Source organism: Nipponia nippon, unplaced genomic scaffold (assembly GCF_047370975.1).
Source record: "Nipponia nippon isolate SJK-2023a ecotype South Korea unplaced genomic scaffold, ASM4737097v1 scaffold_10, whole genome shotgun sequence".
Classification (NCBI taxonomy): domain Eukaryota; kingdom Metazoa; phylum Chordata; class Aves; order Pelecaniformes; family Threskiornithidae; genus Nipponia; species Nipponia nippon.
In genome coordinates this window covers 30406601-30434461 of record NW_028262291.1, presented here as the reverse complement: position 1 = coordinate 30434461, position 27861 = coordinate 30406601, and the positions used below count along the sequence as shown (strand labels likewise).

At 39.9% G+C, this 27861-nt stretch overlaps 1 protein-coding gene across 3 annotated transcripts; it reads left to right on the top strand.

The window, feature by feature from the left end:
- The first annotated feature begins 41 nt into the window (after window positions 1–41).
- On the top strand, window positions 42–25801 carry TMEM87A (transmembrane protein 87A). 3 transcript variants are annotated; one of them, XM_087746312.1, is made up of 20 exons: window positions 45–238; window positions 1348–1405; window positions 5616–5713; window positions 6614–6730; window positions 8409–8462; window positions 8557–8613; window positions 10272–10416; window positions 11165–11226; window positions 13136–13319; window positions 14161–14260; window positions 15025–15118; window positions 16283–16355; window positions 17421–17525; window positions 18724–18782; window positions 19044–19147; window positions 19501–19574; window positions 20899–20960; window positions 22178–22233; window positions 23519–23549; window positions 23901–25801. In XM_087746312.1, the coding sequence occupies exons 1-20, from the start codon at window positions 107–109 to the stop codon at window positions 23940–23942; spliced, it is 1707 nt and encodes a 568-aa protein (XP_087602438.1). In that variant the 5' UTR covers window positions 45–106; the 3' UTR covers window positions 23943–25801. The 3 variants fall into 3 exon arrangements, with proteins under 3 accessions (XP_087602439.1, XP_087602438.1, XP_087602437.1); XM_087746311.1 differs by lacking the exon at window positions 16283–16355 and adding an exon at window positions 15660–15735; XM_087746313.1 differs by lacking the exons at window positions 16283–16355; window positions 23519–23549 and adding an exon at window positions 15660–15735 and having other exon boundaries at window positions 42–238.
- The last annotated feature ends 2060 nt before the right edge of the window (window positions 25802–27861 follow it).

The following is a 27861-nucleotide window of genomic DNA, read 5'->3' as shown; positions in this document are numbered from 1 at the left end:
AGCGGCTCCGCCCCCCGCGCCGCTCGCGCTGGCCCACGGCAGCCGCGTCCCCCCGTGGAGAGCGGAAGAGGCGCGGCCAGCGCGGCGGCGGCCTCCGTGCGGCGGGATGGCGGTGGTGCCGTGTTCCGGGGGGTGGCGGCGGCCTGAGGCCGTCCTGCTGCGGCTGCTGGCGGTGCTGCTGCTGGCGGGCGCGGCGGGCGCCGGGCAGCGTTCCAAATGGCGGCTCCCAGTGCTCATGGTGAGTGTGGGGAGGGCGGCCGGGGCGCCGCGCTGGGGGCTCTCGGCCCCGCAGCCGCCGGGCCAGCTGGTTGTGGCGGCGGCCGCAGCGTACGTGTGCGTGGCGGGGGTGGGAGGCCGCTGCTGCTCTGCTCGTCCTACTTGGCGGGGGGGAACGCCGCGGGGGTCCGCGGGAAGGCTGCGGCCTGTCCCGCCCCGCTGTTCTGCTGTCCGTCCGGGGGCAGCCCTGTCCGGGCCGCCCCTCTGTGGGGCCTTATCGCACCCGGGGCTGGTGCGAGGGCGCGGGGCGGCGGCTCGCCTCCTGCCCCGCTGCCGGGGCCCTCTGCCAGGCTTGGGCCGCCTCTGGCGGTTCGGCGATGGCCACAGGAGAGAGAAGGCTCTGCGGGAAATAGTCTCGATGAGCGGCGGGGGGAGCGTGGCCGCTGTGGGGTCTGTGGGGAGGGAGGTCGCCTCCCCGGCTGAGGCCCGGCCTCGGTGGGGCCTGTGTGGGGAGAGGGCGCCCCGCGCCCCCCGTGCGGCCTGGCTGCCGGCCCCCACCGTCGGGCTGCGCAGGGGCCTGGCGTCGGGAAAGCTGGGCCCCTGAAACGCTGAACCGAGAGAGATGTGGGCCTCTGAGAAGGTGAAGGTGTTTCCAGCACCTCTGTTATACCGTGCGCGTTTGAAGTTGTGTGGAGAAAAGCTATTTTGCCTCACGTTAAACCTGCCTTTACCAGGCTGTGGAAGGGAGTAACGTACATTTTCTATGAGGCTCTTGAGCTTCAGGAACAAAATTAAAGGATCACAGTGAACACTCCTGTTGATTCTTAGAACAAAATATTTTTTTGTTGGATAGTCCAGACCTTCTCATCAGCAAGAAAATGCTAAGCATTTCTGCAAGTAGTGATGAAATAGATTCAGTTTTGCAGAACAAAAAGCCCCAAGCCTCTCAAGCCACTTTTGAGAGTTAAAGGGGTGGTGAAGCATGACTGGAAAATCTAGTAAGGCTGGCTCCTGATTTGACATTCACTTTCATTGCTCTGTTGACTTAAAACTCGGAGTGGAAGACGATGTTTACTTAAGCTTAGTGACATTAAGACCACTGATATCTTTTCCTTTTTCGTGCCTTTGCAGGGGAAGAAGTTTAACTTTGGGAAGATTCTCTTCAGCAACACCACCATTTTCCTGAGATGTAAGTGGTTACAAGAGGTTAACCTGCTCTCTCTGCTGTTTGACACCCCCCTACTTTAACATTTAGGACTCAAAACACTGTGAAGTGTTTAACTGCACTGGTTGCAGTGACAGCTAATCTCCTAGTACTGGATGAAAGCTGTAGCTCTGATATGGTTGGGTGTGTTAACACCTTGAAGCTTCCCAGTTGCGATCTGTTTAGGCTGTAGCAGAAATGAATGGTTCTGTTCAGGCCCTCTGCGGAGAGGGCAAGATGGGCAATAGGAGCACCACTTCATTTCAGGTAGCGGGTAATCAGGCATGGGATGTGCTGAGCCCTACTGTGAGGTGTCCTTTCCCCAATTAAGAGATGCTGAATTCCTCCAGCTGGCAGATATGGTGCTGACTGGGAGAGGGGCTGTTTGTATTGCAGGGTGACTGATGCCAGTGTGCAGGAGGCAGTGCTTTTTGAGGCCCTGTTCCTTTTTAGCTGGGCGCTTCTGGGAGTGATAAGGGAATGTTGTTGCACACTATGGCAGAACTCTCTTGAGAGCTGTTTTCTCCGCCTGATCACAGTGTGTGATTGCGCTTCAGAGCAAACATGTTTGCAGCCTTCATGTTTGTTTTTTCTGTTTATTGCTCTTTGCTGATCTGGCCAGGGCTATGGGATATGGGAGAGTTTCTATAAAATACCCTCTTATCTAAATGCTGTCCTCGTGTTCACAGATAGCAACTAGGTGATGTAGGCGACTTGTGGAAGTGACTAGCTGATTTAGAAAGGCTTGAAATCTTTCCCCTGCACTTTGAGCACTTTAAGGGGTTGTTTGTACCTCCTCTTACCATGGGGGGACAGGGGGGAAACTGTTTGATCTCCAGCTGCTAATTGGGTAGTTATACAGTTACAGTGCCCGTGAGTGCCTTTCTGCACTTGTGTCAAACAAGGAAATAAAAGTCACTTTAGAGACAATTAGTGGGATCTGTGCCTTTGTCACTTCAAGACTTAGTTGCTGTAGTGATTGTGCTCTTTTTTTAACTGAGAAAATTAAGGTATCATGAGGATTAGCTGATGCTTCTTGATGAAATTGCATATTGCTGTGCTTTATTATGTTTAGTAGTTACTGATTTTCAGGTTTAATTTCAGATACATGTTCTTCTTGGGATGGTGTTTCAAAGGGAGTTTGTTAAAGTGCCTCCATTAATTCCACATGAATCTGAAATAGGAGGCTAGTATTAAAGTGGTTATTAGTGAAGGTCCACCATGTCAGGGTTAAGGTTTTTGCACTTGTCAAGCATAGCTCAAATGCTGAGTTTCACAGCAGCTTGCAGCAAGACAATTGCCAGGTGTGCAGCTGCAGGATCAAAATGTAGAAATCTGATGCTTGGGGAAAAGGAGGAGGGGTTTGAAAGGGCATTTGGAGTTTTGGTAGGTATTAGGCTTTCTTGTCTAAAGTTTCATAGAAATAGTGTACTCATACTAACGTGGCATTTAAGATGTGGGTCCCCACAGTAAAGTGTGTGGTAAGTCTAATCATGAGGTGTACAGCTGAAATAACCAAGAGAAGGAAGGAACTGAAGCATGGAGAAAATAAAATTTGTTTGTTACAAGGTAGGTTTGTGGCAGATCTGGCATTAAGAATTCGATCTCCTGGCTCCTGATGTGGACTTCAACTACACTGTGCTGTCAGCCTTTAAACAGGCGTTAAGCCTTAAAATTCTTTAGTGAAGACACCTGTTTTACATAGCAGTGTGATTAAAAGATTTACATGAATTTAGATAATGAATCACTGAAAGAGGAAGAAACAAAGGCTAGGAACTTAATTTCAGTTTCTCAGCCTAGATGATACTTCAACTGCATCTGATACTGGGAAGCTTCAACTTTGCATATTGTTTCTTTTCTGCCTGTGTCTGTGTGGAAACTGGTCTGTCTTCTTCTGTTTGCTGTCTGTTGCCTCTTCCATCTGCTCTGTGGTGTTTGTGTGGACAATATGACCCTTCTTGCCAAATATGATTGCTCATGGGTTGTTCATGTTTTTCATGAGCACCTACATCTGCTCTTCCACCTCCTCCTCCTTTTTCTTTCCCCTTCTTGATTTTTGATTTTTTTTTTTTGTGCATGTGGTGTATTGGTGTCTGATGCTTTCTGCTTTTGACTGGGTAGACTGCCACTGGTGTTTAGTATTGACAATAATTAATTTATCTACTACTTTTCTTAAGGGCTATTCTAGAAGGCATCTGGTTTCCTGTCTAGGATCACGGTAGAAATCCTGCTGTCTGTAAATGAGTACAAAGACTGCACTTGAATTGAATGTGTTCAGTTTTGGGCCCCTCACTCCAAGAAGGACATTGAGGTGCCTGGAGCATGTCCGAAGAAGGGCAACAAAGCTGGTGAAGGGTCTGGAGCACATGTCTTGTGAGGAGCGTCTGAGGGAGCTGGGGTTGTTTGGTTTGGAGAAGAGGAGGCTGAGGGGAGACCTTATTGCTCTCTACAACTACCTGAAAGGAGGCTGTAGTGAGGTGGAGGTCAGTCTATTCTGCCAAGTAACAAGCGATAGGACAAGAGGAAATGGCCTCAAGTTGTGCCGGGGAGGTTTAGATTGGATATTAGGAAAAACTTCTTCACAGAGAGAGTGGTTAGGTATTGTAACAGACTGCCCAGGGAAGTGGTACAATCACAGTCCCTGGAAGTATTCAAAAAACGTGTGGATGTGGTGCTTAGGGACATGGTTTAGAGGTGGACCAGGCAGTTAGATTAACAGGTTGGGCTTGATGATCTCAGAGGTCCTTTCCAACCTTAACGATTCTGTGATTCTATGATTCTATGATTCTGTGATTTTGTTTGAAGGCTAAGGAACTTAGATTTCCATGTTGCTGAATTCAATAAATGCCATGGATGCCTTTTCTGTCTTTTAGAGTACTTCCTTTTGAAGGTTTCTGTAATTTTGATGTTTGCAGATATTGGCAGATTGTTCTAGTCACGGTCTGTTTTACCTTTAGTTGGTGTTACTGCTGAACATAGAGTTTTAATAATCTTATTTATTTTTAATAGGTAAAAAGATATTTAAAAGGTATTTTTGAATCCCTCCTAGTTTTTGGTAGCACTTTCTTGAGAGCTTCCTCATTTGATCAATTTTATCAGAAGAGCCTTTGTCTTCCAAGAGTTTGCCATCTACCCGTGTCACTGCAGCACTTGTGTTGCCTCTTTAGTTTCTTTGCTGTGCGCTCTGCAAGATCTAGGGCTATGTGGAGAACGTATGCCTTGTTTTCATACTTACCAGAAGGCGTCATAAGGAAACTTATTTTTCAATAATTGCATTCCAATTTTTTTTTTTTTAATCTTTGGTATTAGAGACTCCGTTGTTGAGTTGTTAGCTCTACCTATACTTCCTTTAGTAGTCATGTGATTTAAAGTGGCATTAGTCAGTTAAGACTCCATGGCAGGGTCTTTTTTCTAATTGCATTTTTTTACCTGCAGTGGCCAGTATGGAAACATTCATTGAAAGCTCTGTACATGTAACAAATTTGTGCATGTCTGGTCTGAGAGGAATGCTGCCTGTGAAGGTGTGGGGACTTGTTAGCTGCTAGAAACATGCTGTCAACTCGAAAGGGTTTTGCCATCTGTTGACTGGCAAAACCCAAACATAATCATCTAAATGGCTCTTCCAAGTCTGAATAATCACTGCTCATTTTGTTTACAGGTGAAGCTTACCTTCTTAATGTCAACTTTTCTTAATCAGGCTTTAGTTTCAGAATGAGATTTGTGTGATTTTTTTTTTTTTTTTTTTTTTGTGTTTCAATCTTTCCTGAGGCAGTGGAGTCTTGTGTTTTCATGCATGTTGTTCTCTAATAAGTCAAAGCGGAAAGTTGTCTTATTGCTGTTTTAGGTAGCATTGCAGCTTTGACAGAGTGAGCTAGTGTGTAGATGGCTTGTTTGTCTTTTAGGAGTGAGGGGATGGCTGTTGACTTGCAAAATTTTACGTTTTTATTTATTTTCGTGGTGATGTTATTGGTATATTTAAATTTTCTGTGCAAATTACACTTAGAAAATTCTGTTTTCCACATGCTTCTTTCTTTCACTGAACAGTAATGGATTACTTGAGGAAAATGTTTTTCTATTGTTTTGCTTTCAGTTTCCTGTTTAAATATAAGTATGGTAGTTTGGCATAGAATGGGAGGAGAAGCATGGCAGGTGGAGGGTGTCTTACATGTTCTTTTTTTTTTTTTTTTTTTTTTAGTTGAAGGGGATGAAAAAGCTTGTGATCCCTCCCAAAGTTACAATGTTACTTGGTACTTAAGATATTCTGACTGCTACAATGAAGTCTTCAACTTTGGGGTAAGAATTGTGTGGAAAAACATGGGTTATGGTTTTTAGGGGTAAGCTAAGCAGATCTGGGTGTGAGGGGATTGGAGATGTCTCACTTGCATGCTCGTTGCTCTTTGGGCCTAAAAGACACACTCCTGCATTGGAAGATAACAAATTTCTGGATCACTGTGGAAAGGAATTGATCCATAGCTTGCTGGAATTACTGACTTTTCTGGGTTTTGGGTAAAGTGGAAGTGTTTGTCAGAATTCTTCTAAACCCAGAAGCTTAAATAAGTGCATTGACTCTGAACTGAAGTGTGTGAGTTTATGGTAGATGAAAATATTATTTACAACAATGCTTAATGACAGCAAATAGAAAAAATTGAGTATTTTCATGTTTAGTCTAAATTCTGTTCTTTATGGATTCACATTGCAAGTGTTAGCGATTTATACAAAATATATAGTGTTTTTATCAAATGTGGTAGAACACAACTGTGGTTTATACTGTGTAACACCTTTTCCATGTTTACTTAAAATATTAATTATGACAGTTGTGACTACTAACCTAACACAATACTGAGGTCTTTAATATTTAATATAGTAATGTAGAGTTTGTTTGTGTAGACTGAAGTTTATGCTGGCTGCTGCACCTTCGCTGCAGGAATACTGGGATTTTTTTTTTTTAATTAGGTACTAATTCTTATTCAAAGCCTGTATGGGTTTTTTGGCCTTTTTTTCTTTTCTTTTTTTTTTTTTTTTGTTTGAGGAAGAATAGTCTTGTGTGGTCTTGATGGCCTTTATTCTATTAAATTCTGTTCAAGAGTGTGGGCAGAGGGAAGTTATGGTGCTCTCCAGGTCTTGCAGCTGCCTACTGAGATAAACCATTTGATATATTGGATGCTAACGGAAGTTCTGTTCTATGTTTGGCAGGATGAACAGGCAGACTACTATTTTGGGGCTACATCTGAAGAGCATCCAGGTTGGTCAGGATACTATGCCACGGCTTCTCTCCTCTTTCCAAATTGCTCTGAGCTCTTCAGGCCTCAGGTATGGGTAGAAACTTTGCAGTTTGCTCTATTTTCTCATACAATATACAGAGAAGGTGGTAGTTCCTGTTAGATGTGTTAGCATCCTGTGTAAGTATCACTGTAGTTTGGGAGGTACTTGTTTTTATCTGTTTACGACAACCAAACTGCAGAGGTGATTTCTTAATTTTGCTTTACTTTTGACTTGCTATTCAACATCTGGCCCACCATGGGGGAAGGTGGGGGAACACCACTGTAAAGTTCAGTGCTTCTTTTTGTTTGTGGTTCTGTGTTCTGAATTTCTTTTGCTTACAGAAGACTAATGCTACTTGAGTAGAAGTGTGAATCTCTGGCAGCAGAGATTCACTGCCACATTTAATGGGATTTTGGTTGATAAAGGACTGGCATTTTTTGCTCAGATAATTTTCATTTATAATAATGGAAATGGAAGTGTGTTGAGAAATGGGTTACTTCAGCACTGATAGGTTAAAAACGAAAAATAAGTCATGCTAAAACGTGTTTGAAAGAAATCAAATGGAAGAGAGATGACAATGCAAAACAGCATAGCGAAGTAATGTGCAAACATAGGCTTTACACCAGCTGTATATCACCAGGTGAAGCAGTGTAATCATACTAACGATAATATTAATCTAACATGCTGTCTTTCTTTAATGGTGTACTTAGGTAAGAATTCAAGGCAAATTGTGCAGTGTTGCGTCTGTATTCAGCCATTTCCAATTTAGACAAAGGGTTGTGGATAGAGGATACTGGGAAATGTCTCGTAACTATTGAACCTAGTGTTGTGGGTTTTTTGTTTGTTGTTTATTTTTTAAGAAAAGGCACATGCCTAAAGGTGACTTGAAAAGGGTTTTTAATAATCTGTTTACATGCCTCTAATGCCTTTGATATGCAAAGATGGCTTGAAAGGTTTTTAAAAATAACCTGTATGCTGCCTGCTTTTTATGTCTAATAATGTGAGAAATGTCAGTTCTACTTTTACTTGGTTTTATAGAAGAGATCTTGTGGGTTTAGCTGTGTAATATGAACTCGAGCATCTTAACTGAGTGTTCAGGTTGGTGAAACTGGGGTTTTATGTCTTTAAGTGACTTTTCCTCCAATTCCTTTGAAAAGTCTACTGAATTTTTAACAAAAGATACTCCTCTCGGATATTAATTTCTGAAGTTTCACAGAAATTTGTCCTTTTGGTTGTTTATCTTTTTTCTTGTGGTATAGCAGTTTCACTAGATTTCAAGTCACCGTAGTTCAGGAGAGTTGGCAAAATCTGGATCCTAATAGGCACCCACTCATCTAGGGACCTTTTTTGCATATAATAAACCAGAAATCTCCAAATCCTGTTTCTGTCTGTGTAGACTTCATCTACTAATGGAGATGGCTAACAGATTCATATTTGGAAAACAAAATTAACTTCACTACTGTCATGTCTGTGGGTCCAGTTCTAAAAATAGACACTTGTTGTCTGAGGGGGTGGGGGGAAAGCCACTCTCAAATGACAAAATACTAATTAAGTATTCAAGACTCCCTCTACAAATGGACAGTTGTTTGATTTAGAAAAATGGAAGCTCTCTAATAGACCTGTTCAGAGAATCCTTCCTTATAATCAAGTTTACTGGAAGCTGTTCTGGTAATGTCATGTTAATATAAAGTGCCTATAAATGCTGTACCTTTCTTATATCTTGCAGATGTTCTATAAAGAATTTGTTCATCCAGAGCCTCTCTCACCTGAGAAACAAGAGGTAAATTCTTTTTTTTCTTCCTCATGAGTGAGTGTAGGCATGGAAGAGAGAGTTTTGGCATGTTAATTTATCCACTTTTCTGTTTCTCTTTAAGGGCTTAAAAGATAAGAAGGAGAGCGGAGGCAATCACACAATGGTGGCAGATAAAATTGTATGTATATTGAATTTAAACATGACTTGGAATCCAGCAGTCTTAATTTGTTTTGTTGTTTCAGGTTGTTTGGGTTTTTTTTGGGTTTTTTTTGTTAATTTCTATTTCTTTTTATAAGACATTACTGGTAGCATTTACAGGCGTGGTGCAATTCTCTGTTTTTTTGACACTTTGGATTTTTTGTTTTTAGCTTGAAACTAGGTAGCACTGTGTGGAAAACCAGAAAACTGAGTAACAGAAACAGAGTAACTGTTTCTTCTATATGTGAAATATAGAACTCATACCATTCAAACTGATGGTATAAATTAAAGAATAAATTTTTTTTCATAATAGTTTAAAGTAATCATTGATATGATCTGTTTTAGGTGGTGATTAATACTTAGAGATTACATTTGGTTTCATCTTTAACTAGTCAATCTTTTAAAACATTGTCCGTAACAAGTTGAGTGATTACTTTTGATTTTCAGATCTGTTAGTATTTTTATTATATATTATGTTCAGGCCTTAACCAGGAACAATTGTCAAAATAACTTCAAATTGAATGTCCTGGATCACAACAAATAAAATGTATTTAACTCCCCGTGTACTTACAGAGCCATTTACCTTAAAGCTAAAACACAAATAGTTTGTGTGCAATTGTGAAGTAAGGAATCAATGCAGATGGAGGTATTTTAAAGGCAAAATTGGTGTATAAAAATATATCCATTTTCTTGTAAGTTTACTGTGTTTTTAACCAAGTCTCTTAATTTCAGTCAATATCAGCGTAAACTTTTTTGATACATAAAATTCTGTTGGCTTTAGGTCTTGTAGTCAGGAAGTGTCTTAAAAGAAATGCATGCTCTTAATACTGAAATTCTCTTGGAGAGGCCGATATAAAAAAAAGTCTTTGTGGTAGTTCTGCAGTGGTCATGTGAGTGACATACATGTAGATAGTCTTAGTTTTAACCTTAAAGCTCTTGGTAAATATTGCAGTTTCTGAGTTGGCTAGAACTTCTTCAGTTGTGGAATTAACGGTTTTGTATGCTGGAACTCAAATATCTGATTTGTTTTATGGTGCAAATATTTATCTGGGCAAGCTTCCTCTAGTTCATTGGCAGGGTTTGAGTCTTACAGGTGTGAGAGCTGTTGCAGGGGCAGTAGTAGTTTCCACAGGAAATGACTACTATGGAAATTTTTTTACTTCTCAGCTACCTCTTCTATGTTACACTACAAAATTCAGCCTTCACCAGGGAGTTGAGTTATATGTAGCTGTGCTGTTGCCAAACAATTGATTTCGGGAGGAAAGAAGTATCTCTGTGACAGTCATAATGTTTCTAGACTGAAAACAAGGAATAGGATGCTTTGCTGAATTCTTTGTAGCTTTTGCAGTACCTTTGAGATGACTCTTGCAGTAAGCCAGTTTTAAGTTTGCAAATAAGCCCTGATCACATCCCGGGTCTTTGAGGATTCTTCTGGATTCAAACAACTAAATTTTAAGTCTTATGTCTAATAAATAGATTTTAAATTTACGCATCAGATATTTATTAACAAGTTTTAGGCCTGGGAAGAGATGAACGTTATTTTTACATGGAAGATATCACCCATATATGGTGAGTTTACTTCTGTCTTTTGTGTCGTCTTGACTATGCACTGTCTACATGTAGACATTTTATTTTCAGGCAATGAATGCTGTTATCAAAACTTGGCGAGACGGGCCGTATATATTTATTGTGCAAATTGGAATTACAGCTGTGAAGGATTCTACTACCAGATTTAGAAGAACAGAGAAAACACCTTCCTCATATCAAAATAAGCCCTTTACAAGTAAGATAGCTGTTTATACAGTAAGCTAAAAATACTAGTGTCATTTTTTTATGTATACCAGTCTGAGTGTATTCTAAGGTACTTCTAACGTATACTGTATGGTTCATTTTCATGAGACATTATCTTTCACTTCACATAGATGTAAGTATTACTTACTACAGCTCTTCCTTATTATAAGAAAATAGGTGATTGTTAGTGTCGTGAAGATCCTAAGGTTGTTGGTTTGTCAGTTTAATGATGGAAGTAAAGAAGAATCCCAAGCAGTTCAATTTTGAGACTTGATGTTGTGTTTCAAAAATATCCAGCCCAACACAGTGATTTATATTAATAATCTGAAATCATGTAGAATACAAAGATCACAATTGTCACCTTGAAATTATGTTATAATATATCTAACAGTTCATTGATAACCTATCCAAACTTTAGAGAAGTTTGAAAATCCCCTTAAAACGTTAACTTATGTGTGTTTCTGAACCTTCCTGTTACGCATGAATCTCCAGCACAAATTACTTTTACTTTAAGTACTGCGATGAGTTACTCGGTAATGGAGCGTGTAATTTTAATTGCATGCTTTTAGCTGAGTGTGTTACGAGTCTTAACTTTCTTTGATTGAAGTGCAAGTTAGATTTAAAAGCTATGTGAAGATTTGGAATTTCTTTACACTTGAGTAAAAATCAGTTAAGTATTTTATCCTGGCTTCCTCCTTTTGCTTCTTGTTCAATTTGGTTATTGGATTGTCTTTTGACAGTGACAGTAGAACTGAAGGGGCCATATGAGTATCTCTCACTTGCAGACTATCCTCTGATGATTGTAAGTAAACCAGCTTTTCTTTGACCTATAAAGTTGTCAATTGATTTAAATCTCAATTAAATGCTCTCCTGCCATACTTTAGGAAACACAAAGCCAGTGTCTCAGAAAAAATAATGTAGCAGAGGGTGTTTTTTAGTTTGGTGGGCTTTTTTGGTGTGGTGGTTTTGGGGTTTTTTTGTTTTTTGTTTAGTAAATACAGGGTAGGGAAAACAGACATAGATTTCAGATGTTTGCATGTGCCACTAATATTGTCCTTCTCTGGATTGTTTGACTTGATGCCTGTCAATTTGTACTTCCAGAAGTTATCAGTATCATTAGCTTTAAACTGAGCAGTTTTACTGATGCTGTTTTTCTCCTTAGCTCATATCTTACAAAATTTGCTATTCTATGCTTTTATTTACAGCTACCCTTTCATTTGTCACTGCTTGCTTTGTTCTTTTACAGCTTAATCTTCCTTCCTCCACCAGCTGTCTTACACCCCATGAGGAGGTCCTTAATACTGCCTAACAGTGAAAGCACAACTGAACTACAGAGAGCTTTTTATTCAATGGAGTTGTTAACTTGGTTGCTAGTTGCCTCTGTCCAGGAGGCTGAGAAAATAAAAGAACTTAAATATTTATGTAGTGTAGACAGACTTTAGCTGGGGATCAGTAACAAGTAAGGTCTCTAGCCTGACTGTATTGGCAAGACTGGCCTGTAAATAGGAGAGCCTGACTGAAGTAAAAAGCCTCCAGCAGCTCTGTTGACATGTAATTCACTAGTGTGAATATCCCCATGTGGCAGGTCCAGAAAAAGGTCTCTGTCTAAGTGTTTCTGTAATGGAGCATCTGAATGTGAACTAGCATGCCTAGGTCCTCACTATTTGAACTGCATGGATTAGTCAGACGTGAAAATCTGTAAGGATCAGTAAACTGTTCTCCTAAGGAAGGTGTTTTCAGTTTGTGAAAGCTTCAGTGGATTGTGCAGCTAACTTCAATGCTTGCTTGGTTTAAAAAAAAAAAAAATCTACCTTCTGCAAGAGGAGGCTGCTTGATTATTACTGTCTTATACTTTGGCTAAGTACTTCCTGCTAATCATTTAATGTCTTACTCTCTCCTTCTTATCCCTATTCTTAATCTCAGTCTCCTTTTTGAAAACTTAACTTGCTCTGGTATGGTGCTGTCATTTAGAAAACTCAGCACTGAGTAGTATTGTCAAGCTTATTGTTTGCTGTAGGAGACGTACCCTTAAAGTTCTTCTAAAGCAAGTAACGCTGGACTGAAGAAAAAAAAAAAAAAGCAAAATGGTAATATTTGAACATATATCTGGGTTTCTTTTTTGATTCCAGATTTTTGGCTGGCCTAAAGCTTGGTCAAAAACTGAGTTTTCTGGAAATTAACTTTGAGAGAAGTTGTCAAATTATTTGAACAGAGGGATTACAACCGTCAGTTGCTTATCTGTGTTCTGTGGAATGATGTGTAAAGGTGACTTGTAAGCTTATTTGCAGAGTACTGTAAATGTACAATGAAGTTAGTAATAGAATAATATGTGAGAAGGGGCAGAGTTTCTAGTACTTGATGGTTTGCCTGAGCTCTTATCTGAGTTTTTGAAAGCTAGTAGCACTTGATATCTTCCTTAGAAAAATTGTCTGTGAATAAATTGGCAAACTGCTCTTCAAGAGAGAAATTGCTCGGAAATTCAATTACTCTGTTTCTCTTTGTTGGCAGTGAGAAATTAGGCTGTGACTCTAAAAGAATCCAGAGAAAACAAATGAAGCAATGCTTGTTTCTAGTCACTTTTGTATATAAAAACTTCAGAAGCTGCTATACTCAGGGAGAAAATAGAGCTGTCTTACAGCTGTGGAATGGAAACAAGAAAACGATTTTTCTGGGTCTAAAGTTCCTATTTCTTGCTTCTTTTTGTGTAATAGTTTTTCATGGTGATGTGTATTGTGTACGTATTCTTCGGGGTTCTATGGCTTGCGTGGTCAGCCTGTTACTGGCGGGATCTCCTGAGGATCCAGTTCTGGATTGGTGCTGTTATCTTCCTGGGAATGCTCGAGAAAGCAGTTTTCTATGCAGAGTTCCAGAATATCCGCTACACAGGGGAATCTGGTAGGTAGCAATTGCAGCTTGCAGTTTAATTGATGGGGCATAGCACTAATGGCTTATGCTAAATTGGGGTGATGGATATTAAGTATATGATTACTTAAGGATTGTTTCAAAACAAAGAACAGGGAACCAGAGTTTCTGCATTTTTTTATATATTGTAAGTATGATACATGTGCTCTTACAAAGCTAAAATGTTGTGACTTTCTCTGACTCTTGAGTGTAGTGTGTCTTAGGGATGTAAAATGCTAGATTCTGGAGAGTAATCACTGTAGTGCTGACTTGAAGTTTAAAGTAGGACTTCCTAAGTGTAGCTTGTAATTAATTTCTGACAATTGGTATTGGCCTTGGAAACTCCTTGTTCAACATGACAGCATTGCAGATGACTTTTGTTATTCAGCCCATAGCCTGATGATCCATCTTAAGTGATTCTCTCCACATAAAACTTTGGGACTCTCGTTTTGAGTTTTTAGGATGGCTGCATACAAATGACACTCTGCAAGTAAAACTTCATTATGACTTTGTTCATTGGCCACACCCATGGTACAGAAGGTTTTGTTGGTTGACTTGGAAGATCATCCAGGCTGCTCTTATGGATAAACATTTTATGGATCGTTTACTCTCCCCTTTCTATGGATGTAAAATTTTTCAGTAGCTTTTTTTATGCTAAGTGACATATCTTTTATGAAAGCTTACTCCAGATGTAGGTAATAAAAAGATTATACACTTTAATAGCCTACTTTCTGACAATAATTATGTCTACTCTCATACTACAATTGCATGCAGTAGTTAATAAAACAGAAATTATATTTTAATAACCTAGCTTCCTTCTCTTTGCTTTTGGTAGTTCAAGGAGCAGTAATACTGGCAGAACTGCTTTCCGCTGTGAAGCGTTCATTGGCTCGAACTCTGGTCATCATAGTCAGCCTGGGATATGGGATAGTCAAGTGAGTAATTCTGTTTTGGGTTTTTGTGTTCTATTAAAAGGCTTTTCACTGTTGGTTTTTAAGAACTGAGGGCGGTATTCATCTCCCTGTACTTCGCTACTTAAAAGGTAGGTGCTTTAGTTAAGTGCTGTAAAGGTCTAGACTTCTTCACTAGTCAACAGACATACAATTCCATATGGTGATTACTCTTCTTCCCATTCCCTTCTGTGTACCACTGTTGGGTAGGTTTCTGAGTCACTGTTGAGATACTCCACTGACTGGAATGGGAGCTTTATATGCCTGCCTTCTGGGCAAGGAGGAGCTTCTAGAAGTGGGGGAGGTCAAGAATCACTGACAGGGGAGGGGACCTGCTTTAGGAGGATTCTGCTGTCAAGATTGCTGCTCATCTGTCTGTCCCCCTGCTGTATTCAATGGTAAAACAACATGCCGTGTGGTAGTGGAAGCTTCTAGCAAGTGTGGGTGTGCAGGGGGAACTGATGAAGAAGAGGTGGGCTGAGACTTCTTGAAATGTTTGTAAAAAGCTAAACAGGTTAACTAGGAAACAGGACTATTACCAGTCTCTTCCTTAGTCACGTCATACCATAAGACAGAACGAATAGTAAGCTTTGCATACCATAATAAAATTGTTTCTGGATCTAGAAGTGACTTGTCAAAAGAATCTTTTATTCCTGTGCTTCATACCTTATGTTAGACTCAAGTTGACATGACTTCACTTCCCCCCCCCCCCCCCACTTAACCTAAATTTCACTTTTGTTTTCCTACAGGCCTCGCCTTGGAGTTACTCTTCACAAAGTAGTTATGGCTGGAGCCCTTTATCTATTATTTTCTGGCATGGAAGGTGTTCTTAGAGTCACAGGGGTCAGTAATAACTGCTTGAATGTTCCCATATGCCACAGATCCTACTGGCTTTATTTACTTACATGCTGGAGAATCCCAGGGCTATGCTGAAAGAAAGTAACAGAGACAGTGAAGTGGTTAATCTCGGAGACTGTGGATATGGATTATTGACAGTTATTTCAAGTTTGATGTCTTCTCTATTTATCAGGATGTAATTCTGTGTATTTTGAAATAATTCTAATAGCTTTCTGATTAGTCAGGTTTCAGACACTATATTCTGCCTGGACCCTTGTGTCTAATACTTTGGGTTAGGTAGGGCTAGTTGCAGCCACAAACGTACAGCTTGGGTCACCTAGCCATAAGTCTGGAAGAAAAAACCCAAAACAAAACCAAAAAACCACTACCACGCCAATTTTGGAGGCTGTACCTGGGGGAGTACCTGTGAGTGGTGCTGCTACTTGCTTCATTAAGAAGTGCATCTCAGGATGTAGATTTCTGTTGTTCTGGTTTTGGTATTTTGGAATAAGGTATTTAACATGTCGTATATTTGATACTTTTTCAGTTTTTCTATGACACTGTGGCTCTGATAGCAAACTTGGCCCTGTCCATGATTGATGCCTGTATTATTTTGTGGATATCCTTTCATAAACTGCAGAATGTTACAAGCTTATTCACAGCTTATTAATTCTGTCTTAAAAGGAATAAAAGGTGATTTGCTTATTTCGGTTGGGACTTTGATAGTTTTTGATGTACACACAAAGGCAATTTTTGCCACTTTCAGTCAAACTCATGGTTACCCGTGGAGCATTCAGTTTGTCTGTGGCTAGTGAAAAGATTTAATTACTACATTTCTAACAAGCTGATTGCTAGTTTTCTGTAATAGAAGTGGCCAGAGCACACCGTCACAGCAATCGCCTCAGCAGAGTCTCCTTTTACCAGTGCTAGATTGACTTAATCTGGAAAACTGCTTGCTAGTGGAGAACTGAGAACTGACAATGTGGTACTGTCAGTTCCCCTCTGCATTGGGCTAAACTCTTGGTTCAAACCTTGTGCTTCTGTGGTAAAACTCAGAAGCATTGTGACGGAGTGTTTGTGGTTTCTCATAAAATAGCCTGACCTTCCTCACTTCTTCTGTACCTTGTTTCCTTTTCAGTTTGTTCTTATTGGCTCTCTCTTTGTCTCTAGGCCCAGAATGATCTTGCCTCCTTGGCTTTTATTCCCCTGGCTTTCCTAGATACTGCCCTGTGCTGGTGGATATCCTTCGCTATTTTACTTGGTGGGGTGTGTTTTCTTTCAAATTTGTTTTTTTTTTGGGAGTCTTTTTGGCTGAACTTTTTTTTAAAATCAGCTTCAAGTGTATGTTCTTTCTACTTCCGGTGAAGTTAATAGAACCTCTGTAATTGAGGGTTCAGGTAAGCTTCTGCTACAGCCAGCACAAGAAAGACTAGGTAACCGGTAGATACCTGTGTTAGGGCAGCTCCTAAATGTAGACTAGTTAAATCTGCCTGGTATCAGTCTCTGACTGTTGAAGTATGAAATTAATTTGTTCTAGCTGTAACAATGCCTTAGTAGTAGCCTTTGGAGAACAAACTCAGTTTATGTTTTGGGCAGAAGGTTTCTTAGCAACATCAAACCTAGAATTCTTTCTGTAAAATTTGAACTCATCTTGACGTAGTTGGGTGACAAAACGGATCGGTGTTAACTTTTTGGTGTCTTGACATATTATATCCAAGCAACCATAATCTTGTGTGACTTTAGCAACTGCTGTCAAACGCCGAACTCAAAGCCATGTATAGCAAAATCCCTATAAAGTGTTTTTAGTGAAAGTCAGTCACAAAACTCTAAAATGTGAATAGCTTGCTGCCCAGCCATGACAACCCCAATTCTCTCCTACCATGATGTCTCTCCTAAGCACTTGCTTTGTCACTATGGGAATAAAACTGTAGGCAAAAGGGTGAAGACACGTGTATGCACTGTCTAATTGGATTTTAACTCACTTCTAGTTCAGACTGGATTTTCCACTTATCAGAAATACATCTGACACTTTTCTGGAGGAATAGGCCGTAGTCCAAAATAGATGCTTGGATATACCATCTTTGTGTGACAAGAGTTCTAGGTTTAGATGACTAAATAACATGAAAGGGATGGATCCTGCTCTTTGGCACCTTTGCTGTAGGATGAACTTTTCTTCTGCTGAGTCTGGTCTACCTTTTTAGAGGGCTAAGTGTGTGGATGGGAGAGCTGTTGATCGTAAGATCTGTGTCCTCCTAAGTCTGTGACCAGCTTGTCCCTTCAGAGGCTTTCCTTGACTTTCCGTACATATTCATCAGCTTAACTCAAACAATGAAACTGCTAAAACTTCGAAGAAATGTTGTGAAACTCTCTTTGTATCGGCACTTCACGAACACACTCATCTTGGCAGTAGCAGGTAAGCAGAAAATTACGTTAATCCAATAAAAGCACTTGCCATTTCCATATATGGCTTGATTTGATCACTAAAGTAGACTTTGGAGTTTGGTGACCTTTCTGTAAATGCAATCAAAGTACTCGGTATTTCTAACACTTGACCCGTTTCTAATAGTGGGTCTATGCTAAGTGTTATGTTGATATTTCAGAGGCAGTGGATTATTAATCCTAATGTTAATAAGATCAGTAGTTCTATGCAGCTCCTCTAACAGAGCACTTCTGTCCCTTTTAAAGCTGCCAGGGACAAAAGATTATTATCCTATGCTGTTAACTTCACAGAGGTAGTTTTTGCCAAAATCACAGTATCACTGTGTACCATGGCATTTTTAAGATGTCTGAAGACCAGATAGCTGAAGACCAGAGTGATTCTTGGAAAAATGGTATTCTTAGTATTGTAACATAATGCCCTCTATATTCTGGAAGAATATAGATTCAGATTCTCTTTCCATTTGTAGCAGTGATGAAGTGAACTTCAAGAATAAATCCATTGGTGCTTCCAGGTGCTCAGCTCCTCATCTATTTGGAAATGCTATCCATACAATGAGGAGAAAACTTCGAAGCACTGTGCTTTTTCATTTAAACAAACAAAAAGGTGCATTCCTTTTAATTAACAGCTCTGATTAAATTCCTTGCAGCATCTGGTTCTTAGTCATCATAGAACACCTTAGTCTTATCTTCTAAAACTGTGGTGAGAGCATAGTTTGAGCATTGGAACTCTTACGGGTCAAGATCTGAATGCTTACGCATTCACGCAGATCAGATGGTTCATTTACTTCAAGGTAGGCTTTATTTGTCAATTGATAATGAAACCATGGTTTGGAAACTAGATGGAAGTAATATAAGAATAGTGAATAGGGATGAGGAGTTTGGCTAAATACTTAATGCTTGATTTATGCCTTGTGTCTCTGAAGAACCAAGAACAAGTTTAGGTCTTGGTTTAGGTCTTGAAGAACCAAGAACCTAGTTTAGGCCTGTGCCTAAACTACTGTATAAGGTCAGTGCAATAAATCAATCTCTTGTTTTCCAAAACTAATGAATTGGATTCCAAGAATTCACTATTTAGGTCTTTGCCCTTTGTCTGGGAAACAGTCCTGTTAGTAGTATATTTGGATTGTCATATTTTTGTAGTAATAAGCCGCTTGTTTGTTTTAATCTTGCAGCATCTATTGTATTTATCATCTGGACTACCATGAAGTTCAGGCTGGTGGACTGTCAGTCGGTGAGTTTATATTGAATGCTTTATGCAATTGCTGCCTCTTGATAAGTTTGCATTTGGCAGTGTAAGAGGTGAGATTGCGCATTCTGGAACACATTTTTTTTCTGTGGATTGTGTCTAGAGTAATATGCCACGTGCTAAAATTCTCGCTGTTGTGGGACACGAACTTCTTTGTCAGATGCCTATAGTTCACCCTTAGAAAGAGCTGAGGACATGGAGTCTCTTCACAACTTTTCCTATTTGTGCTGCTGTTTTCCTTGACAGGACTGGCAGGAGCTATGGGTGGATGATGCCATCTGGCGTTTATTGTTTTCAATGATCCTTTTTGTCATCATGATTCTGTGGAGACCATCTGCTAATAACCAAAGGTTCGGCTTTTCTTACCTCTTTCTAAAAATACTCGGTTTTGGGAATGCTTGTTTATCCAAAGAAGTACTGGTGGGTGATTTTTAGTTGCTGTATACTGATCCATAAGCAGTGTGTGTAGGGGCTCGAGGAAAAATAAGTGTAGAAAGCCACATAGATAAAATTCAATCTGTTCCTGGTGGTGAACTAATTTAAAAAGAAATTACTTAAACTTTTGATTATGTAGTTCAGCATACATCTTAAAAACAATGAACTACACAGAATAATCAACTCATGTGAATGTCGGGGTAATGAATCTCTTGGGTGGCAAGAGATAATAGTCTAAGATAGCTTTCATTCTTTCCCTCTTAAAAAGGTTTGCTTTCTCACCACTGTCTGAAGAGGAGGATGATGATGAGCAGAAAGAGCCAATGTTAAAGGAAAGCTTTGGTAAGAGAAAAACTTTTTTCCCCACCTAATTTCAGTGTTGAAGAGACCTTCTGTGGAGGGAGGTCTCTTGTTCTCTGGCTAAAAGTTCATTACTGCTGTGAAAGCAGAGTCAATGCCTCCCTGTTGCCATTGATTTATGCAGTTGTAGAGGAAACATTGGCTTAAACATATTTAGTGTTTACATTGCCTCTTTAATTCTGCGGTTTTCAGATGACACTGAACACACTGCTGCTGTTGTGGTGGCTTTACCGTGTCCACTGGACTTTGTTTTATTAAATATGTCAAGTCTTAGATTTGGATCCAGTCATGATGATGGATATCCAAGGATCTCTCGGATATTGTTGCTAGGCAGTGGTTTAGTTCACAGTTCTCCTTTTAAAATCCAGTTTAAGGATTTTCATTTATTATCTGTTCTCTGAACTCTGCAATCTTAATCATTTTCCATCTTAGGGCCTAGTATAGGAATGTCCAGTGTAAACATATGGATGAATATGTTTACATATTTATGAAATTACATATGAATGAAAGAGTCCTGCTTTATAACACTAGGTTGCATCTTTCCACTCACTCCTCTCCTACTGTAAAACCCTCTCTCTTCCCTGCTTCCCATCTCCCTACTATGTCTATTGTCCTTGTAACAGTATTGTTTATAAGTTGTGTAAAAGGTAGGATGACATACCCACTGCTGCTGTCTGTCCAGAGATCAGTTCTGCTGGGATGTATCAGTGCTGTTTCACTTTTTTAGGAGCTGAGGAGGAGTGTGTAATCCCTTAAGTGCATTTGCCAAATCAGCTATATCTGGCTGTCTGCCAGGCTGGGAGATGCATGTTGCCTCTCTGCTCTTAAGTCAACCAAGTGGCTGGTCAGTAGGTAAAATAAATTTTGGGAGTTGCCTGTGTCTCAGAATGGTTGAGGTTGGAAGGCACCTCTGGTGGTCATCCTGTCCAAACACCCTGCTCGAGCAGGGTCACCTAGAACAGGTTGCCCGGGACCACGTCTAGACAAGGATAGAGATTCCACAGCCTCTCTGGGCAACTGTGTCTTTAAGTTCTATGCTACTTATGTCTGGCTTAAAGAAAAGGACTAGAAACTGCTACTTCCTAGGTAAAATTGCAAAAAACAGGAAAAACTAGGTATTCCACTTGTCAAGAAAAATACAAGCCTTTCAAAGGGAAAGCATTGTCTTAATGAATAACTTGTCTGTCTTACTCTGTCTCTTTGGATTTGATGAAATATTCTGAATGAACACTCAACACTTTCACTTACAGTCTGTGAACAATTATAGTTTGGTTATCCCAATCTTTTTTCCTTCTTTTGTCTTCAGAGGGAATGAAAATGAGAAGTACAAAGCAAGAACCAAATGGGAATGTAAAAGCAAACAAAGCTGTGAGTATGCCCTCCCTACCTCAAAGGATATAGATACATCTGTTCTTTTGATTGGCCCCCAGTAGTAGCTCACAAATATGCAAAGTGTTCAACCTGTAAATGTGTCTGTCCTGCTTTCCTTCAGAGTGGGAGCGAGCCAAAGTATCATGTTTACAGTATTTCTGAAAAGAAAGTAAATACAGGTTTTTCATCTAATTTCCTGTAAGCGCAATGGAAGCTTTAGAGTTCAGTCTGTTCTTCAGGAATGTTCGCACAATCCAGTATAGATAGAACTGCATAATACTACATTCTGATAATGAATAATATATTATTTCAACAAGTTTGTCAGGCTGAGAGGGAGGCTGAGACATATTTTAAATTAATTGCTCTGCTAATTTTGAGCTGTGAGATTCATTACTCAAATGGGGTGGTGTGTATATTATTATGTAGCTACCTAAATAGCTTGGGTGGAACATTTTTAGTATTTCTGCATTTTTTCCATGTGGCTTATAAGCAGAGGTGGTTTCACATTCAGCTAGGGGGTGGAAAATATGTCTCAATCTTTTCATGGAATTAATGCATAAATTTAAAAATGGAAAGAACCTGTAGGAATTCATGATAATAGCAGTAATATTTTTGTCGTTAACATTGTGTTTCTTAAAGGTTGGTTGCAACTGTGTACTACTTATCTGACGATAACATGAAAATCAAACTTTTCTATTTTGGGGACGGGGGGGTGGATCAGAAAGGGTCAGATCTCCAACTTCAAAACAAGCGCACTTGTGTTGTGAGTTAGAGAGTGTTCATCAGATAGAAATGAGAAATCCTGACAATACAGTTTAACTTACCTTTGCAAAATCTAGCTTGTGCTTTTTATAATAATTTTTCATCTGTAACATCTTCTAAAGATAATGTTCTTTTGTGGGAGACTAAATTAGACTATGTAAATAACGAAAGTGTCCTGAGGGCCTGCTTTTCCTAGTCACCATTAGACTATTACAGAGTTAACAGTAAGTTATAGGTGGGTTTTTGTTTTTTTTTTTTTTTTTCTTGGAATGTGTTTTCTGTAATCCAGAAATCAAGTTGAAAGTGGTTTTTTTGGGTTTTGGGGTTTTTTTTTGAACTGACATTATAAATACATTGGTTTTTGTCAAATAGGCTGAGAAGAAAAAGGCTTGCATGTGACAGCATTTTGGGAAAACTGACTTTTGTTTGCTATTTAATTTCTGTACTTGTAGCAGGAGGATGACCTGAAGTGGGTAGAGGAGAATGTTCCTTCGTCAGTGACAGACGTGTGAGTATTTTTACAGTCACAATAAAAGCAGGTTCCTTGGACACAGGAACACAAATATGTTGGAATGCCTTGTATGCTGCACTTACATGAGCAGATACTGAGTTCAGCCTGGAATTGGCCTCTGACCTCTTAGCATGCTTCCACTTGGCTTTATGCAGTCTGTCTTACAGACTTACAGTTCATGCCACTTGAACACATGCTGACTCAAGGAACGCTGTCTCGGACTGTGAAATCACAGACTGATTTGTTTGCACTTCACTGAAGTTAAAACTAAATAAATAAATCCAGAAAACAAAGAACAAACAAACCCTCTCTTTTCTGCTTAGTGCTCTGAAAAGTCCTTTGAGTATCTTGCCGAATGTAAACCACTGAATAATGTTAATTAGTTCTCAACTTTATTTGGAATGCCTGTTGAGTCATTTTTATGCTTCTGGCAATATAGTCAGCTATGTAGGCAGTCCATATCTATTCTGCTTTTAATAACTTGTACATCCTAAAAATGTCGGTGTCTGTGTCTAAATTTCTCATAGCAAAACAGAAGTTCACAGATCACTTATGTTCGCAATAGCTAATTTTGGCAGAGGCTCTGGATTTAAGTACAAAACTCTGCTTGAAGTTAGTTAAAGACAAGAAATCAGGTGAAGCTTCAAGACGATGAAGAAGTGCATTTTCTCAATTGAATTTGTTTTTCCCAGTTCTAGTACTTATTTTTTGAAGAATGGTAGGATTCCTTAAGAAAACAAGGACTAGACTGATATAAGCTAGGAAGGGGCACTTTGAGGTAGTCTGTGGCAGAGTTTTCTGTTCTTGAAAGTATGTTGATCACGGTTGTGAAGAGGTGAGATCCCAATAAATAGATGAAAGATCTATTGTAGCTGAAAAGGCTATGGTACCAGTGTAACTTGTTTGATTTCTGGGATGTGTTTTTACAATATGGCCCCATATTGTAGTGTCTTCAGTGTAGTTCAGCAGTGTTCCCATATGAATGATGCAGCTTATTTCATGGCTACTTGGAAATTGTTCAGATGGTAATGAGAAGCTTAGAAAAAAAGAATTTTAAAACTGTGAAGGTCATTGAGGATACTCCCTGGGCTCTTCCTCTTTTGTGTGTCTTTCTCTAGTTTCTGTCTGTTTAATTGAAAGGTCTATCTTCATTATTGCTCTCCTGTGCCCTAAAAAGCTTAAGGTGAAACATAAGGCTGAAAATGGTTGTCAATAATATGCTCTCAGTAGATGCTCTAATTCTCTTAACTAATTTTTTTTTTTGCCCCCCCCCACCCCGCAGTGCTCTTCCAGCTCTTCTGGATTCAGATGAGGTCAGTAAACAAATCTTCAGTTCAAATTAGTCTTCTGAGATGCCAAAGGAGTCATGAGTCAGCTGTTAAGGACTTGGCTTATTAGAGCTGGACTCTCTGATCTTGCCAATGCAGCAATAAAATACTACAAGCGGGGGAAGGATAGTAGGGACAACCATGATACAACTTCTTAGAATACAAATGTGTATTCTAAAGGTGTATTCTAAAAGAAGTGGTATATCTGCTGTGTAAGTTGGACTCGTGACTTAAAATGCATACAAGTGTGCATTTGTTGTGAATGTGAACCACCTTATTTCTGAATAATGTAAACCTATTGGGGGAAATTACAACATTGGGTATTTTATTTTCCAGGAAAGAATGATTACACACTTTGAAAGGTCCAAAATGGAATGAAGGAGTAGCTTTTTGCTATTGGAAGTGGAGTCGCCTCTTTTAAAGTTGCTTGGTGGAGCAAGTGCATCCTGCTGATTTGTTTCTTGATCTCAGCCTTGGAAGTTTGATGCTTTATTGTCATGAGGGCGTCTTGCTGTGGAAGAAGTTCACAAGGACATTATAAACCTTTTGGAAATTTGAATTTACAAAGTTGCTGCAAGTTTGGATTTTTAAGCAATTTAAATGTGTACTATTCCAGCACCTTCTGTAACTTTTCAAATATTTAATCTGTGAAACTAAAATTCCTAATGTCTGCTTGAGGAGTTTATATTCCAGTGTTAAAATTGACAGTTAGAGGTGAACTGCCTGTACCGTTTTGGGGGGGGGGGGGTGTGTGGGGACAGATACAAATAAGCACTGAAGCAACAAGAGACCCGTTTTCTGGTAGATAATGCCTTACCGCTGTGTATGTCACGTGTCCAATGTGAATGAGAGGTTTTTAGAGAGAAGCTCCTGTTAATGAAGAAAATTAAGATGCCAGAAAGGAAATATTTGGAAAAGTTACAGTGATATGAGTTTTTAACAAAATCAAGTGCAATTTTATTCATAACACTGTGTAAGAAAGATTTTCTATTTTAAATGCCATTGACCTATAGGTAACAGCTGCATAGAGGTAACACTTGCTGTTGTGGCACATCTCATTGCCGGCAATGTGGTGGATGCCTGGAAAAATGATTTGCCCCTACCTTCCATGTGTTGCATGATTTAATTTAAAAAAAACAAAACAAAAAACAAAAACAAAACAAAAAAACCAACCAAACATCACCAAACCCACTCCTGCAGTGCTCCTCCAGAAATGCTTGACTACTCATGTTAAGCAGATATTAACTAGACATTTCGGCAGAACTCTTCTGCCTGCACGTGTAACATCTCCCACTGAGAAGTCGGCACTCTTCCATGAGAAGATGGCGTTGCTTTCTAGAGGGTGCAAACACTGCTTACCTTACTTGAAAGAGGCTTTGATGGGAGTACACAGTGCTGGGATAGTTCTGTTCCCAGTATCTGTTTAGAATTGCCTCCCATGTAAGTGATTTGATGATGGGCTTTCCTGTCCCAGTTGGTCCCTGTGGCCAAGAGGTACTCTGATGAGATCACTGTGTTTCAGTCGAAGTTGCAGATTTCTATTCTATATAATTGCTTTTTGTTTTCCCTTTTCAAATGAAAAAGAGCTTTTGGACAGTGTTCTGTTTTTATTCTATGCTTGGCTGTAGAGGCTTCACTTGCAATAACTTACACATGGAAACCCATTGTGGGCTGTATGACAAAAGCTCTAATTTGGGTTCACAAGCTTTACAACTGATAATTACCAGGCAAGCAGCAGCACAACTGGACTTCTAGGGAGCTGATGCGGCTGCTGCTGGAATGGCATAGGGAGTCAGCTTTTCTGGTTCTTCACTCATAGCTATGTCAGCAGAAGTGAACATGTGCCTGTACTTCATTCATTCCACTGTAAGGTCTGGTAGCTTAGCTCTAGTTCACCTCTGTCAGCAACTTATGCTGAAACATGGCACTTTACAGTAGAGTAGCTGAGGCACAAGTGCATCGTATCTTCTGCTAGCTGTGCCGTGGGGGCAGCAAACCCTAGCAGGTGGGCAGAGGAAAAAAAAGCTGTGGCTGTTAACACCTCAGTCTGCCTCTGCAAGAGTTGCTGGAGCTCTTCTGCCATCCCCTGCAGGCCACAGGTAGAATCTTTAATTAGAAAACACTTTGACTTCTAATTTGCTATGCTTAATTGATATAGATGAAACAAACGTTACCTCCGTGTCCTTTTGGGGAGAGGAAATTTTGTGAAATAAAGCTATGTGAAACTCGCTATTTAATTTTTGTTTTGTTTTTTTTTTAAGTCCTATTGTTTTGGGTTGTTTGGGTTTTTTTGAGACAAATAGGGGAAAAATGTTTTCTACTGAAAGCACAAAAGAAGTTTGTATGTACTATTTAATAAAAGCTAGGCAAAGAGTAGAAAGGCTTACATTGTGTCCTTCCACTTTCTTACTACCTGTTCTCTCACATGAGAAAGTGTTAACCTCTCCACAAAGCTGCCTCACTTTTCTTTAACTCTTTATGGCATGGTATTTGTAATGCAGTTATTACTGATTACCTCTTTTTTTTCTTGTTAAGCTTGACAAGAGAGTGGAAGTCTGTGATTTGAAAAGCTAATATAGATAGGGTAAATCATAAATTTCTGAACAAAAGTGAAAGATCTAAACAGTTTCCCTAATTGCATTCATAGTTCAATAATTTAAAGACTAAAATAAATGTAGTAGCAATGTGGTGCTTTCAGCCTGCAACTACAGTGGGTTTGAGCAGTTCTCTCTGCCTTCTACCTTTCCACCCCTGTAGTAACTTCTGTCAGTATTTGAAGTTGTCCTGAATTCCACAGGGGGCTTGTGCTCCCTTAGTTAGCCGTTCTTGTTTTTCCACTCGTTTGGCAGAGTTTCTCTATCCTTGGAAGGTAGCATCTGCTGCCTAGCATGCAGCAGGCGCATACCGTGGCTTCCTTCTTTGTGGTCTTATGGAGAACTTGTGTCAGAGCCCGTTTCCCACAGTATCGTGCAGGCTATGGCACATGCACAACTACTGCCGCAATTGCAGAAGAGGTGGCTAAAAGCAGCAGATGAGATGTGGGTGAGGAGTGAAGGGTATGCGTGCAAGGGAGTTGCAGCAATGTGGCCTCTCCCTTGACAGCATGTTCGGTCAGATGTGTTGGTTCTACTAAGGGGATCTTTGCCTCTCCTGATGCCTGGTTTTGCTCCTAAAGACGTGTGGGCTCCATGACTTGTCAGGAAAGCTTTGTTGGCAAGCTAGGTTGCTAGAATGCACGAAACCAGAAATCCTGCTGGATTTTTACCTTTAATTATGTAGACAGGAAAGACTTAATGCAAATTTATACCCATTCTTTCAAAATGGGTATTGTAATTTTGAAACAAACCGTACAGACTACTCTGAAGACTTGGTGACCAGGAGATCTGCAGAAGCTTTTAGTGACTAGAATGTAGAAGCTGAATTTTCTTGAGGAAATTTGGCTGCTGACTTAAAGCATCTTCAACAAGCTGTTCCTAATTGAGATAATGCTCTACTTGCAGCACAAATAAATATCTGCCAGGAATTCAAATACAGAGGGAGTTTTTGTGCCTGATTAGTTCTCTGTGTGTGGATTTGTTTATTTGTGAGAACTAGCTGTGATATTACTGATGCAATTGTTGTAGCATGTGCGTGCCATGCAGAAAACGGAAAACAAAGTAATAGTGAAGAAGATGGTGTTGTTGACCAGCTTTTCATTAGGGTGACAAGATGTTCCTGCTAGGAGCTCCGAAGGAGGGACTGAATAGTAAGAGACCACATAGCATGGTAAAGAAATGCAACAGGCTTGATAGGCACAGAGTGAGTCAGGATCATAAGACCTAGGGTAGGGAAGGGTATGTTTATTTTATTCTGCAGATGTAGGGTGTGTGAGTTTGTGGGCTTTTTTTTAATCCTTCTGTTCACTTTATATGGCATTTTATGTTGTATGCTAAAGTATGCTGCTTTTTAAAACGTGAAGAGGCCAATGCCTCACATGTAATTTGCACTCTGGTAAAAAAGGATTACAGCAATTTGCATGTGAAGTCATTATTACCCAGCGTTACTGAAACTTACATTTCCTTTCACTAAGTTGGTGCTATGTTCCTTTTCCTTTTGCAGGAATCCTAGGTCAAGGAGACCAGATACACACCTGAGCCATAACTCCCTTGGCAATTTGCAGTTCTGGTATCTGCGAAGGGGATGTGACTTAGCCTGGTTTCATGCTTTAGCAAGGTTTCATTCCTCAGCAGGGAAGAAGTTGGATGCAAGAGTACCACGCTTGTTCTCACGTTCCTGTGCTTCCATCTCCCAGCACGAA

Excerpts from the sequence above, each read along its gene's own strand:
- TMEM87A (XM_087746311.1), top strand. The coding sequence starts at position 107 with ATGGCGGTGGTGCCGTGTTCCGGGGGGTGGCGGCGGCCTGAGGCCGTC. Across the intron at positions 14,261-15,024 it reads CTGGGATATGGGATAGTCAA|GCCTCGCCTTGGAGTTACTC; the intron begins GTGAGTAATTCT and ends GTTTTCCTACAG. Across the intron at positions 15,119-15,659 it reads GTGTTCTTAGAGTCACAGGG|TTTTTCTATGACACTGTGGC; the intron begins GTCAGTAATAAC and ends ATACTTTTTCAG.